Here is a 14572-nt window from a genome sequence, read left to right as displayed (position 1 = left end):
CCGCGATAGGCTCTCCCACTCCTGAGCCTGCCACCCTGGTTGGTGGGAGAAGGTGTCAGTCGAACAGGTCTGGCCTCAGGTGTGGATTGATTAATCCCAGGAGTGTAGCTAGATGAAGTACCTGGCAGATCCCTAACAATTCCTGAGACATTTGCCTTTGGCTGGTCCTCGTAGACTAAGGGTATGTGAACACGATGAGAGGCTTTTACGGCTGAAATGACAGACTGTTTTCAGGAGAAAACAGCTGCCTCGTTTCAGGCGTAACAGCTCCTCCTCGTATTATGCGAGGCGTCTATGACGCTCGTAAATCTTGAGCTGCTCTTCATTGAGTTCAATGAAGAACGGCTCAAATGACGTTGCAAAGAAGTGCCCTGCACTTCTTTGCCGAGGCAGTCAATTTACGCGTCGTCGTTTGACAGCTGTCAAACGACGACGCGTAAATTACAGGTCGTCTGCACAGTACGTCGGCAAGCCCATTCAAATGAATGGGCAGATGTTTGCTGACGTATTGTAGCCCTATTTTCAGGCGTAAATCGAGGCATAATACGCCTCGTTTACGCCTGAAAATAGGTCGTGTGAACCCAGCCTTACTGTCAGAGTGACTGACGTCACACTGACAGTTGGAATACATTAGACTACCTAGGTAGTGTAATGTATTATAGCAGCGAACAGAGCTGCAGGTAAAAAAATAAAGTGTAAAAAGTAAAAAAAAAAAGTAAAATAAAGTTAATAAAAATGTTTTATAAAAGTGTTAAAAGTTATTTTTTTCCTATAATAAGGTTTTTATTCTAGGAAAAAAACTGAAAACGTTAAAAAAAAGTACACATATTTGGTATCACCACGTTCGTAACAACCCAATCTATAAAACTATAATGTTATTTTTCCAGCACGGTGAATCAAAATGAATATTTTTTGGTCATCACCCCTCCCAAGATATAGAATAAAAAGTGATCAAAAAGTCGCATGTACCCGAAAACAGTACCGATAAAAACTACAACCCGTCCCGCAAAAAACAAGACATCCCACAGCTTTTATCACTAAAAAATAAAAAAGTTATGGCTCTCAGAATATAGTGACACAGAAAAGAAATAATTTTAAAGAAAAGTCATTTTATTGTGCAATTGCTGCAAAACATAAAAAAACCTATATACATATGGTATCACCGTAATCGTATCGACCCGCAGAATAAAGTAAAACTTAATTTATTGCGCACGGTGAACGCTGTAAGAAATAGAGAATTTAAAACGCCAAAATTGCTGTTTTTTGGTCACCTTAGCGCTGATCAAGAAGTTGTATGTACCATAAAATGGTACCAATAAAAGCTACAGCTCGCCCTGACAAAAATAAGGCCCCAGACCGCTCAATTGACCAAACAATAAAAAAGTTATGCCTCTCAGAATGTGATGATACAAAACTATTTTTTTTTTAACAAGTAGTCTTTTCTTTGTAAAAGTAGTAAAATATAAAAAACCTATATAAATTTGGTATCACCGTAATCGTATTGAGACGGAGAATAAAACAAAGTTGTCGTTTTTACCACATGGTGAAGGACGTAAAAACAAAACCCCAAAAACAATGGAGGAATCACAGTTTTTTCCAATTTCACCCCACAAATAATTTTTGTTCAGTTTACCAGTACATTATATGGTACTTTAAATGATGTCAATAGAAACTACAACTCCTCCCACAAAAAATAAGCCCTCACACCACTCTATTGACAGAAAATTTTCAAAACGTATTGCTCCTGGATTGCGGGGAGTGAAAAACAAAAAATTAAAAGCAAAAAAGGATCAGTCCTGAAAGGGTTAATTCGTTTCTACTAAAAAAAAATATTTATGACCACATATGGGGTATTGCCATACTTGGGAGAAATAGCTTTACAAATATTGGGGTGATTTTTCTCTTTTATCCCTTGTGAGAATTAAAAAATTCAACATATTAGTGGACAAAAATTTTGATATTAATTTTCACGGCCTAATTCCACTAAATTCTACAAAAAACATGTGGGGTAAAAATATTAACTATAGCCCTAGAAAAATTCTTTGAGGGGTGCATTCTCCAAAATTGGGTCACTTTTGGTGGGTTTCCACTGTTTTGGTCCCTCCAGGGCGTTGCAAACCCAACATAGAACTGAAAACCAAGCCAGCAAAATCTGCGCTCCAAAATCCAAAAGGCGCTCCTTCCATTCTGAGCACTGCTGTGAGTCCAAACATCAGTTTATGACCACATATGGGGTATTGCCGTAATCGGGAGAAATTGCTTTACAAATGTTGGGGTGCTTTTTCTCCTTTATTCCTTGTAAATAAGGAAAAAAATTCTATGTTTTAGCAGAAAAAAAAGGTGATTTTCATCTTCACAGACTATTTCCACTAAATTCTGCAAAAAAAACTGTGGGGTCAAAATGCTAACTATACCCCTAGAAAAACGCCTTGAGGGGTATAGTTTCCAAAATGTGGTCACTTTTGGAGGGTTTCGACTGTTTAGGCACCACAAGACCTCATGGTGCCTAAAATATATTCCTAAAAAAGGAGGCCACAAAATCCTCTAGGTGCTCCTTTGCTTCTTAGGCTGGTGTTTCAGTCCATTAGGACACTAGGGCCACATGTTGGATATTTCTAAAAACTGAAGAATCTGGGCAATAACTATTGAGTTGCGTTTCTCTGGTAAAACCTTCTGTGTTACAGAAAAAAATGTATTACTAATGAATTTTAGCAAAAAAAAATTTAATTTGTCAATTTCACCTCTACTTTGCCTTAATTCCTGTGATCGCCCAAAGGGTTAAAATACTTTCTGAATGCTGTTTTGAATATTTTGAGGGATGCAGTTTTCAAAATGGGGTGAATTATGGGGACTTTCTAATATATAAGGCCCTGAAAGCCACTTCAGAACTGAACTGGTGCCTGAAAAAATGGCCTTTTGAAATTTTCTTAAAAATATGAGAAATTGCTGCTAAAGTTCTAAGCCTTGTAACGTCCTAGAAAAAATAAAAGGACGTGAAAAAAACGATGCAAACATAAAGTAGACATATGGAAAATGTTAACTAGTAACTATTTTGAGTGGTATTACTATCTGTTTTACAAGTAGATACATTTAAATTTAGAAAAATGCTAATTTTTGCACATTTTCTCTATAGTTTGAAGTTTTTCACAAATAAATATTGAATTTATCGACCAAATTTTTTCACTAACATAAAGTACAATATGTCACGAGAAAACATTCTCAGAATCGCTTGGATAGGTTAAAGCATTCCAAAGTTATTACCACATGAAGCGACACATGTCAGATTTGAAAAAATCATCTGTGTCCACAAGGCCACAACAGGCTGTGTCCTAAACGGGTTTAAAAAAAATAAATAAAAAAAAATAGATGTATGGATAGTGTTCCATCCATAAATTACTGCTTGGTGAGCTGTTTCCTGTTATTGCTGTTTTTTGTACACGATGTGCCTCTATAAAAAAAATATATAAACAGTATGAATCTAAACTTTGTAATTTTATTGGAGTGTGAATTCGGTGTTATGCTTTTCATGTGGATCGGGTATGTGGGGTTGGGATGATGTTAATTGGTCAAGACGGGGGTTAGTCAGCCTGGGGGTGTTTTTTTAGGCTGGAAATGGGGGGAGTCTGTGCGCATGCTCACTCAGTTGGATAAACTGGGTGGGGGACGATGAACGGACCCCTTCCAGTCTGTTATTATTTACATGTTTATTTATGTTTACAATGTTTACGGTGGATATGGCTGGCTAATGTTTTTTGTACTCGGGTACAATTGGTTTACATTTTAATAAATAGCCTTGGCCAATTTTATACCACTACAAGTGTTTCAGTAATTATTGGGTGGGATAATTGGGTGTTTATGTAATGAGCAAGTTATCCCGTGCATCGGTCAAGAGTGTCCTACTCTGTCTCCTAGGCTCCCGTCTCCAGTGTGGGAGTCCGCATTGTAGAATGTACAATTTGAACCTACAGTACTGGCTCCCGTACTGGAAACGGGAGCCTAGGAGACAGAGCAGGACGTTCTGTCCGCTACTGTCTAGCAATGTTTTGGAACACTGACTATTGATGCCAATTTTATGAGGGGAGCTGACCAGGGTTGCAATGTTATGGGGGAAATTGGCTATGGTTGGCACATCAGGGATAGGAGAATTTAGAGGGATCCTGGCTCTAGAGGAGGTTAGAAAGATAGCGCTGGTCTCATTGCCTGTAGGTAATGTGATCCTACAGGGCTGTCTCCCATACTGGAGCCAGAGCTGGATGCTCTGTCTCCTACTGCACAGTTATGAGCAGCCCGCAGCACAGATTGGCGGCCAGTCTGTATGTAGAAAAAACTTTCATTTTGCAAAATCCTGAACTTTAATTTCTTTATAATTAGAGGTACACTATAGAATTTGCAAATGGTTTTCTAGCATTTTATGGGTGGGAAATATCCTTTTAAGCTGCAAGAAAGTAGTCTGCAAGATTATGTCAATCATTTGTATTTTAACCAGAGATTTAAACCCCTTTAGTGTCCAAGCCATTTTTAATTTTTTTTTATGCTTTGAGCCATAACTTTTTTATTTTTCTGTCAATGGGGTGGTGTGAAGGCTTGTTTTCTTTGCGGGAGGAGTTGTAGTTTCTATTTGCACCATTTAAATTGCCATATAATGAATTTGGAAACTGAAAAAAAAATTCTAAGTGGGGTAGAATTGGAAAAAACTGTGATTCCTCCATTTTATTTTGTGTTTCGTTTTTACGTCTTTAAACTGTGCTGTAAAAACAACAAATTTACTTTATTCTGCTGGTCAATATGATTACGGCGATATCAGATTTATATAGGTTTTTATTGTTTTACTCCTTTTACAAAGACAAAAATTATTTGTTAGGGTATGTTCACACGCAGAGTCAAAAACGTCTCAAAATACGGTGCTGTTTTCAAGAGAAAACAGCTCCTGATTTTCAGAAGTTTTTTGTGCAACTCGCGATTTTCACGTAAAAAAACGCAGCAAAAACCGCTCCGTCGGAACAGAACACCGTTTTCCCATTGAAATCAATGGATAGATATTTGGAGGCGTTCTGCTTCAGATTTTTGGGCCGTATTTCGGCCGATTACGGCCCGAAAAATGGCCGAAAATAGGCCGTGTGAACATACCCTTAGGGTTATAAGTCTGTCAATGAAAAATATTTTTTTTCCTATTTACACACATTGATAATCACATTTATGTGATAAAAATAAAACACACACAGAAAAAAGGCCCCTAAAATGCTATGTGTGAACCCAGCCTAAAACATGAAGCCTGAGAATACATTATATAATGTACAAACTTAGGCCCCATGCACACGAACGTAAAAACGCCCGTAATCACGGGCCGTAATTACGGACCCATAGACTTCTATTGACCACGGGTACCTCCCTGTCAAAAATATTTTAATTATCTTTATATGTGTGAACATATATTGCTTTTGTGAAGGTGATTAGAATATGTTTAAAAAGATAAGATTTTGCATGGACTCCATCTTGTATGGTAGGCATCCATTTTGGATGATTAGAATCTATGTTTTTGGCCTGAAGGAGCCATCTTGAGGTTAATAAGTAAAAAGTAAATATCAGCAGCGTCCTGAAGCAATTCTATGTTATGTGTTCTTGAATTGAATGTTTTTTTACTCTTGTAAGGAGCAGATCAAATAGCCTTGGCCGAATGGACAATGACTGTTTACCATAAGTCAGCCTTGGATTCAGGCCTCTGTTTAATTAATTTAAACTTATCTGCAGTCTCCATTCTCTAGTGAGATAAGAAGTAGAGACAAATTAACTTGTGTATCTGAGATGTGTGTCCTTCCCATGGGACAAGGTTCAGGCCACCTGGGGCTTGGAGGGTGAAGAATTATTATAATGCATTGAAATAATTCTTATTGGCTGAATCAGAGTCATTATCATATTGTAGCTGATAGGCTGAAACCAAAGCCGACACCTTTCCTGTCATTATACCATATGTGGAGTTTTGGGATATTACCATATATAGAATGTTTATGTTTGCAAGTATAAGGTCACCACCTACTCTCATTTTCCTATAAATAAAGATGGATCCGCCCCCTAGGGCAGAGATCATTTGAACACTGAAGCTGCGTGTCATGGTCTCTCTCCGGCCGGCCTCTCTCAGATCCACCATTGAGAGAGCATTCACTAATTTGGAGCTCATAGACAAATGCAGATAATGTCCAACGTTAACGGACATACTAAATTCTGCAGCGACATCCCCGTATGCTTACGGGAAGGGGCCCGGGCCGTTGAAAAATATAGAACATGTCCTATTTTAGGCCGTACTTACGGCACGGGCAGGCCCATAGAAGTCTATGGGGCTCCCGTAATTACGGGTGACTACGTGTGTGCACCCATAATTACGGGAGCGTTGCTAGGCGACGTCAGTGGATAGTCACTGTCCAGGGTGCTGAAAGAGTTAACTGATCGGCAGTAACTCTTTTAGCATCAGGGACAGTGACTACCGATAACAATATAAATCAACGGGTAAAAAAAAATAGAAGTTCATACTTACCCAGAAATGCTTTTTCCTCCAGTCCGGCCTCCCGGGATGACGTTTCAGCCCATGTGACTGCTGCAGCCAATCACAGGCCAATCACAGGCTGCAGCGGTCACATGGACTGCCGCGTCATCCAGGGAGGTCGGGCTGGATGTCGAAAGAGGGACGGGTCACCAAGACAACGCCCGGGTTAGTATGAATTTCTTTTACTTTTACCTCAGAAAGGGCTGCCCCTTCTCTCTATCCTGCACTGATAGAGAGAAGGGGCTGCCGATTAGTGCAGTGCAATTTTGCAGCGAAAACTTGCCCGTAAATACGGGTGGAATACTGATGACACCGGACCCCTATTTACGGGCACGGGTCCGTAAATACTGGTGCAATGCGGGTCAAATACGTGTGACCAAGGACCCGTATTTACGCCAGTATTTACGGGAGGGAAAAAATATGTTCGTGTGCATGAGGCCTTAGTTATATACCTCTTGCATCGCCAGATATAGTAAAGTCATATGGCTTTTGACCAGTCCACAGTCCAATATAACCTAAAAAGGTTGTGCCTGTGTATGCAACCTACATAAGAAGACATAGAATGTTATCATTGAAGAAAGAAATCTGATATACAGATCTCGCTCTGTGCTAAAGACACTCTTGTACTTTGTTGTGTAAAACTTGAAAAAAATGAAATTTAAAAAAAAGAAAAGAAAATGCTTAAAACCCTATTGCCAAATATATATGATTTAATAATGACATGATTTAAGTTTGCATAATTGGCCAATGATCTAATGTGTACCCTTAGAAATGTAAATGTATTTTGTTCCATATTCTGAAAGCCATCGTTTTTTTATTTTTTTTTGTCGATTGTGCGGTGTGAGGGCTTATTTTTTGGGGCACGTGGTTTTAATTGGCACCACTTTTGAAAACTTTTTTTTTTACTTTTTGATTACTTATTAATGAAATTTATTTTCGTTCACCAAATAATGCTATATTTTAATAGTTTGGACTTTTATGGACGCACCTATACCAATTTTGTTTATTTCTTTTATTTTTTACATTACTTAAATAGAAAAATGGGAAAAGAGTTTTTTTTTGCTGCTGACGTCATTGTCCATATATGGACAGTGACGTCGGCAGCAGTACTGGAGTCCCCGAGCAGAGCATCAGCTGATGACAGCGACGTTGGCAGAAGTGCTGTAGTCCCCAGGCAGAGCATCAGCTGATGCTCTGCTCGGAGACTCAGGAACTGCTGACGACGTCACTGTCCATATATGGACAATGACAGTGAAGTTGGCAGAAGTGCTGTAGTCCCCAGGCAGAGCATCAGCTGATGCTCTGCTCGGGAACTCCAGCGATAGGAAACCCCTGAATTCACTGACCAAATATGGACATCGGGAGCAGTGCTGGAGTTCCGAGCAAAGCGCTAGCTAATGCTCTGCTCAGGGACTCCAGTAATAGGCAATGTGACAGCCCCTTGCGGCCATGTTCTTGATAGCACGCCGACACGAACATCACAGGAAGCAAGCCCTCAGTCACGTGGGGCCGTGTCGGCGCATCATCAATATTAGAAAAGCTACAGGACTTCCAGGAACAATTTACCAGGTTTGAACTGCACGATTTACAACCGAATTTTAAATTAAAGTACATTAGTAAGGTACTTCTTTTCACATAAAAATATTATTGCAATGCAATTTTTGGTCCCCGGATAACCCCTTTAAGCCCTGCCACTAACTAAGTCATTAACCCCCTAATTTGAGGGGTTAAATGGCCAGGAACAGCGCGATCGCTGTTCCTGGCCATTAGTGCCGGGTGTCAGCTGTAATGCGCAGCTGACACCCGCAGGGTATAAAGCGTGCTCAGCCGGTTAAAAAAAATCAAATAAAAAATAATGACATTGGAGTTTGTACCATGCATTATCTTGATGGCATATCTAAATAACTGTTGCCTTTTAAACTCTCTTACTTTAAGGAAAATCTGCAGACCCTTTCAATTTTTTCACATTTTGTTATGTTGAGGTCTTGTGCTAAAATAAAATAAAAATTCCCCCATTATTCTACACTCAATACCCCATAATGACAAAGTGAAAACAGAATGTTAGTCATGTTTGCTAATTTATTGAAAACAAAATACTAATATTTTTCATTGACATAAGTATTCAGACCCTTTACTCAGTACTTAGTTGAAGCACCTTTGGCAGCGGTAACAGCCTCCAGTCTTTTTGGGTATGACGCCACAAGGTTTGGGGATTTTTTGCCCTTCTGCTCTGCAGATCCTCTCAAGCTCTGTCAGGTTGGATAGGGAACATAGGTGGACAGCCATTTTCAGCTCTCTCCAGAGATGTTTGATTGGGTTTAAAGCTCTGCCTTGGCCACTCAAGGACTTTCACAGAGTTGTCCCTAAGCCACTCCTGTGTTATCTTGGCTGTGTGCTTAGGGTCATTATCTTGTTGGAAGGTGAATTGACCAATGTACGGGTTACCTTGTTCAATACATGACACTTAAAGGGAATGTGTTGCCAGAAAAACATGTTTTGTTTTTTTTAATTAAACATTTAGTGTGTAGGTGATTAAACATTGTTCAAATTTTTTTTATTTTTTTCACGAGTCAGGAAATATTATAAATTAGATTCTAATTTATAATATTTCCCATTGCTGGTCACTAGATGGAGCTATTCCCAAAATTGCAGCATTGCAAAATTGGGTAAAAAGCCCTCGCTCTAGTGAGCTCTCAGCATCCCCCCTCCTTTATCCTGGCTAGTGCCGGGATAAACGAGGGGTTTGAACGGTCTAACCTCCTACACTGTGTGTCGCCATTTTTTGAGCTAACACACAGTGTAGTAGGTTTACATACAGTAGTAAACGTACACAAACACAAACTTACATTGAAATCCCTTACCTGCTCCTGCCGCCGCGGCTCCCTCCGGCCCGTCCGCTCCGTCTGCTGCCGCTGGTCCAAGTGCACAAGTCCGGAAGCCGCGACCGGAAGTAGTAATCTTACTGTCCGGCCGCGACTTCCGGTCCACAGGAAAATGGCGCCGGACGGCGCCAATTTCAAATTGGACTGTGTGGGAGCGGCGCATGCGCAGTTCCCACACAGACGGCGTACCCAGAAGTGGATGGGACGGGACCCGTTCGCAGTCCCTATGGGACTGTGGCTGCCGTATTCCATGTCTGTATGTGTCGTTAATCGACACATACAGAAATGGAACAAAAAATGGCAGCCCCCATAGGGAAGAAAAAGTGTAAAAATAAGAAAAAGTAAAACACAAACACACAAATAAATATAAACGTTTTTAATAAAGCACTAACATCTTTAACATATGAAAAAAAAATTTGTGATGACACTGTTCCTTTAACAACAACATTTTACAATAATACACAGACACATTATTGCCGTATAAATTTAGCCAAGGCTATTTATTAACTTGTAAACCAATTGTACCTGCGTACAAAAAAAACTTAGCCAGCCATATCAATCATATAAAATTTGTTAACATAAATAACATGTACAATTAAACAACATACCGGAAGGGGTTCGTCATCATGCCCCACCCAGTTTTACCAACTGAGTGAGCATGCGCTCAGACTCCCCCCCATTTCCAGACTAAAAGCACCCCCCAGGCTGACTACCCCCGCCAAGAGCCAGACGTCTGACACCTCATGCCGACTGCGATCATGTCCAACCAAATGAATTTACCACAGGTGGACTCCAATCAAGATGTAGAAACATTTCAAAGATGATCTAGAGAAAAGGGAGGCCCCCAGAGCTAAATTTCAAGTGTCACAGCAAAGGGTCTGAATACTTGTGTTCATACAAAATTAGAGTTTTTCATTTTTAATAAATTTGGAAAAATTTCTACAATTCTGTTTTCCCTTTGTCATTATGGGGTATTGAGTGCAGAACGATGGGGAACGATGGGGAACATTTTGAATTTATTTTTATATTAGCACAAGGCCTCAACATAACAAAATGTGAAAAAAGTGAAAGGGCATATAGACTTTCCAAATGCACTGTAAGATAAACTTAGGCCGGATTCACACGAGTGTGTGCGTTTTGCGAGCGCAAAAAACACAGCGTTTTGCGCGCGCAAAAGGTCCATAAAAGCTCCGTGTGTCAGCAGCATATGATGCGTGGCTGCGTGATTTTCGCGCAGCCGCCATCATTATGACACTCTGTTTGTAAGTTTGTAAACAGAAAAGCACGTGGTGCTTTTCTGTTTTAATTCATAGTTCAGACTACTGTAGCGCGCATCGCGAACGGCACACGGAAGTGCTTCCGTGTGCCGTGCGCGGTTTTCACGCACCCATTGACTTCAATGGGTACGTGATGCGCGAAACAAGGGCAAATATAGGACATGTCGTGAGTTTTATGCGGCGCACATACGCTGCGTGAAAATCACGGGCAGTCTGAACGGCCCCATTGACTAACATAGGTCCGTGCGACACGCGTGAAAATCACGCGAGTTGCACAGACGTATTATACGTTCGCCTGAATAAGCACTTAAAGAGGTATTCCGGTCTTAGACATTTATGGATTTCTGTGAATATATTCCATTACTGTGAATGCTGAAGCATTATATTTTTTACTTATTCTAAATTACCCAGCTGTACTCAATGGCACCCCTCTTGAGAACAAACGGCACAGCCAAAAACATATTTGACAGTACCAGCTTCTGACATAGTCCAATCTACTTGACTGACTAGTAGACTGGAGCACCCTTAGCCAATATTGATATATGCTAAAATTATAACATGGTAATATGATCATTCTGTTACGGAATTGTACAGTTCTGCTTCAGGATATTTACAAATATAAAAACAATCATGAATGTAAAATAGTCATCTGATATGAAGATATGCCATCCATGTAGGAATTTTAAGAGGAACTTACGCTGTAGCTTCATAGCATAGGTTTAAGGCCACTACATCACCAACATTAACTCCAAGTGTCCTGGCAATACCCTTTATCTCTCCGGCATATGGTTCATGAACGAGAAAAGCCAGTTCTAGGTCTGCCAGTGGACGGATGATCGCATGTACCCATTTAGGTAATGATATACTGTAAAACAGCAATATTCATGTTATTCTGCATAACAAAGAAATAGAATAGGTTTACAATCAAATAATATAAATGGCCACGTACATAAGCATAGTCGAAGATAACTTGCCTGTTCGGGGCCAGGATACCACAACTTGGGCACGCGGCAGCCATTCAACGCAACTCAAGTGGGCAGATTATCAATGTATTTAATTGAAAAATATTGCAATCAGGCCAAATGTAACAATTATGAAGAGCCTGCGCCACTTCTTTACGGGCTTCATAGTCGTGACAAGAGATCTGGTGTTATTTTAGGGCACCGGCAGATTTGTCAACAGGGCTGGCAGATTGATCTGTGGTATGCTACCCAGGGGAGAGACCGGAACATCATACTAAGGGCTGATTCAGACGAACGTGACGTTTTTGCGCGCGCAAAATACGCTGCATTTTGCGCGTGCAAAAGGCACTTGACAGCTCCGTGTGCCCTGTTCATATGGATGCGCGGCTGCGTGCTTTTCGCGCAGCCGCCATCATTATGACACTCCGTTTGGATGTTTGTAAACAGAAAAGCACGTGGTGCTTTTCTGTTTACATTCATTCTTTTACTGCTGTTGCGCGAATAACGCTTGTCCCACGGAAGTGCTTCCGTGGGGCATGCGTGATTTTCACGCACCCATTGACTTCAATGGGTGCGTGATGTGCGAAAAACGCCGACATATAGAACGCGGACTAACGCTGCGCAAAACTCACGGACAGTCTGCATTGCCCCATAGACTTGAATAGGTCCGTGCGACCCGCGTGAAAACCATGCAGGCTGCACGGACGCAAATCACGTTCGTCTGAATAAGCCCTAACAGTGTGCTGGTCTGTTCCCCAGTGCAGCCTGTGACAGACTGATAAACCTCCCCACTGTTTCTTCGACATGACAGTCACTAGGAGTATTACAGTTGCATCCCATACAAGTCAATGGACAATGATATTGAAGTGCGACTAAGCTGTGCGACTCAAACGGCATGAAAGTCATGTAACTCTTTTGCCATTTGTATTACGAAATTGCATTCAGCCCTGTCAGAATTATATCTGTACCAGGAAAAGCTGGGTGACAACCAATATGGCTGCTTCTATAGCTCCTACAGTGGTTGTCATCTAGCTTTCCTAGACTCCTGAGAGGCAAATCTTCTTACTTATGCCAATGTTATTCCTCCTCATTGAGTCACTGCCATAAGGTTCTGTTCACATCTGCGCTATGACTTCTGTTTAGAACGGAAGCTCTGACGATGTGCCCGATCCAAATGGCACCGCCCCAGGGGAACCCATTACCTTATATTTGGGTCAGCTGGCAAGAATAGCGCTGCACTATTCCTGATGTGACGGAGAGTTTCCTCGACTGGACCCACGACTGAGGCTCGTATCACAGATGTAAACAGAGAGTGACTTTGCCATTCAGAAGAAAGCTAGGCGATAACCCTTATGGAAGTTCTGAAATCACACACAGGCTGGTTGTCACCCAGCTTTACCAGAAAAACAAAAGTTTTTCTTTGTTACTGGAAAAGCTGGGGGACAAAAATATCCATGCTTCCATAGGGGGTTGTCATTAAGCTTTCCCGGACTCCCGACTGGAGTGAGTGACAACAAATGGGTGACAACAAATGTAACACACTTTTTTTTTTTCTTTTTACAGTCGGTTACTGGGTCAACCAATCAGCTTATTTGTACCCTTATGCAGCAGTCAGTGGACAGTCAAGGGTTACAGGCTCAGTGACACATTTGCATAATGTAATGTACATATGTAGTAATAGTTACTTACTCAAGCACATGGTCTATAACTTCCTTCACTTCAGTGTAGTTGTAATGTTTCAGTACGGGTTCCCAGCGCTGCTCAGGCAGCAGGTCCAGACTCAAGTTATAACGAGGGGGGGCATAGTCCTGGGCAAGGCAAAACCAGGGTGCCAGGAATATCAACACCAAGCGCAGCCCAATCATGGCAGGAACCTCAGAAGTCACACGACACTGAGTCTAAACTTTTGTAGAGCTGAGGTGAAGGGACAAGGTGGGCGGGGAATGACCCACAGGGGGCGGAGCAAACAGCTGGCTGTGAGGAAGGAGAACACACAGACAACTGAGGAAGAGTGTGCCAGTGAGATATGAGGACAGCAATGCAAGTGTGTGGCATAGGTATTACTGTACAAGAATTATATCTATTACCACTTAAAGGAACAGTGTCACCAAAAAAAATATTTTTTTATATGTTAAAGATGTTAGTGCTTTATTAAAAACGTTTGGATTAATTTGTGTGTTTGTGTGTTACTTTTTTTATTTTTACACTTTTTCTTCCCTATGGAGGCTGCCATTTTTTTTTCCATTTCTGTATGTGTCGATTAACGACACATACAGACATGGAATACGGCAGCTCCAGTCCCATAGGGACTGCGAACGGGGCCCGTTCCATCCACTATCGTGTATGCCGCTGTGTGGGAACGGCGCATGCGCCGCTCCCACACAGTTCAATTTGAAATGCGCGCCGTCCGGCGCCATTTTCCTGTGGACCGGAAGTCGCGGCCGGACAGTAAGATTACTACTTCCGGTCGCGGCTTCCGGACTTGTGCACTTGGAGCGGAGGTAGCAGACGGAGCGGACGGGCCGGAGGGAGCGGCGGCGACAGGAGCAGGTAAGTTATTTCTATGTATGTTCGTGTTTCAGTGTGTGTTTACTACTGTATGTAAACCTACTACACTGTGTGTTAGCTCAAAAAATGGCGACACACAGTGTAGGAGGTTAGACCGTTCAATCCCCTCGTTTCTCCCGGCACTAGCCAGGATAAAGGAGGGGGGATTCTGAGAGCTCACTAGAGCGAGGGATTTTTACCCAATTTTGCAGCATAAAGCAATGTGGTTGCTTTACCACATGCAATGCTGCAATTTTGGGAATGGCTCCATCTAGTGACCAGCAATGGGAAATATTATAAATTGAATCCAATTTATAATATTTCCTGACTCGTGAAAAAAAAAAAAGAACAATGTTTAATCACCTA

At 41.3% G+C, this 14572-nt stretch overlaps 1 protein-coding gene across 2 annotated transcripts in view; it reads right to left on the bottom strand.

Moving 5' to 3' along the window:
- NAAA (N-acylethanolamine acid amidase) overlaps window positions 1-13561 on the bottom strand; it is a 70295-nt gene extending 56734 nt beyond the window's left edge. For both annotated transcript variants that reach the window (XM_075849808.1, XM_075849807.1), the window contains exons 1-2: window positions 13349-13561; window positions 11395-11562 (exon numbers count right to left, since the gene is read on the bottom strand). In XM_075849808.1, coding sequence (XP_075705923.1) covers window positions 11395-11562; window positions 13349-13524 — 344 coding nt within the window. In that variant the 5' untranslated portion in view covers window positions 13525-13561. The remainder of the gene's footprint in view (window positions 1-11394; window positions 11563-13348) is intronic.
- Window positions 13562-14572: the final 1011 nt, after the last annotated feature.

This window comes from Rhinoderma darwinii, chromosome 1 (genome assembly GCF_050947455.1).
Source record: "Rhinoderma darwinii isolate aRhiDar2 chromosome 1, aRhiDar2.hap1, whole genome shotgun sequence".
Taxonomy (NCBI): domain Eukaryota; kingdom Metazoa; phylum Chordata; class Amphibia; order Anura; family Rhinodermatidae; genus Rhinoderma; species Rhinoderma darwinii.
Note: the sequence above shows the minus strand (reverse complement) of the source record. Positions and strands in the feature narration are given on the sequence as shown.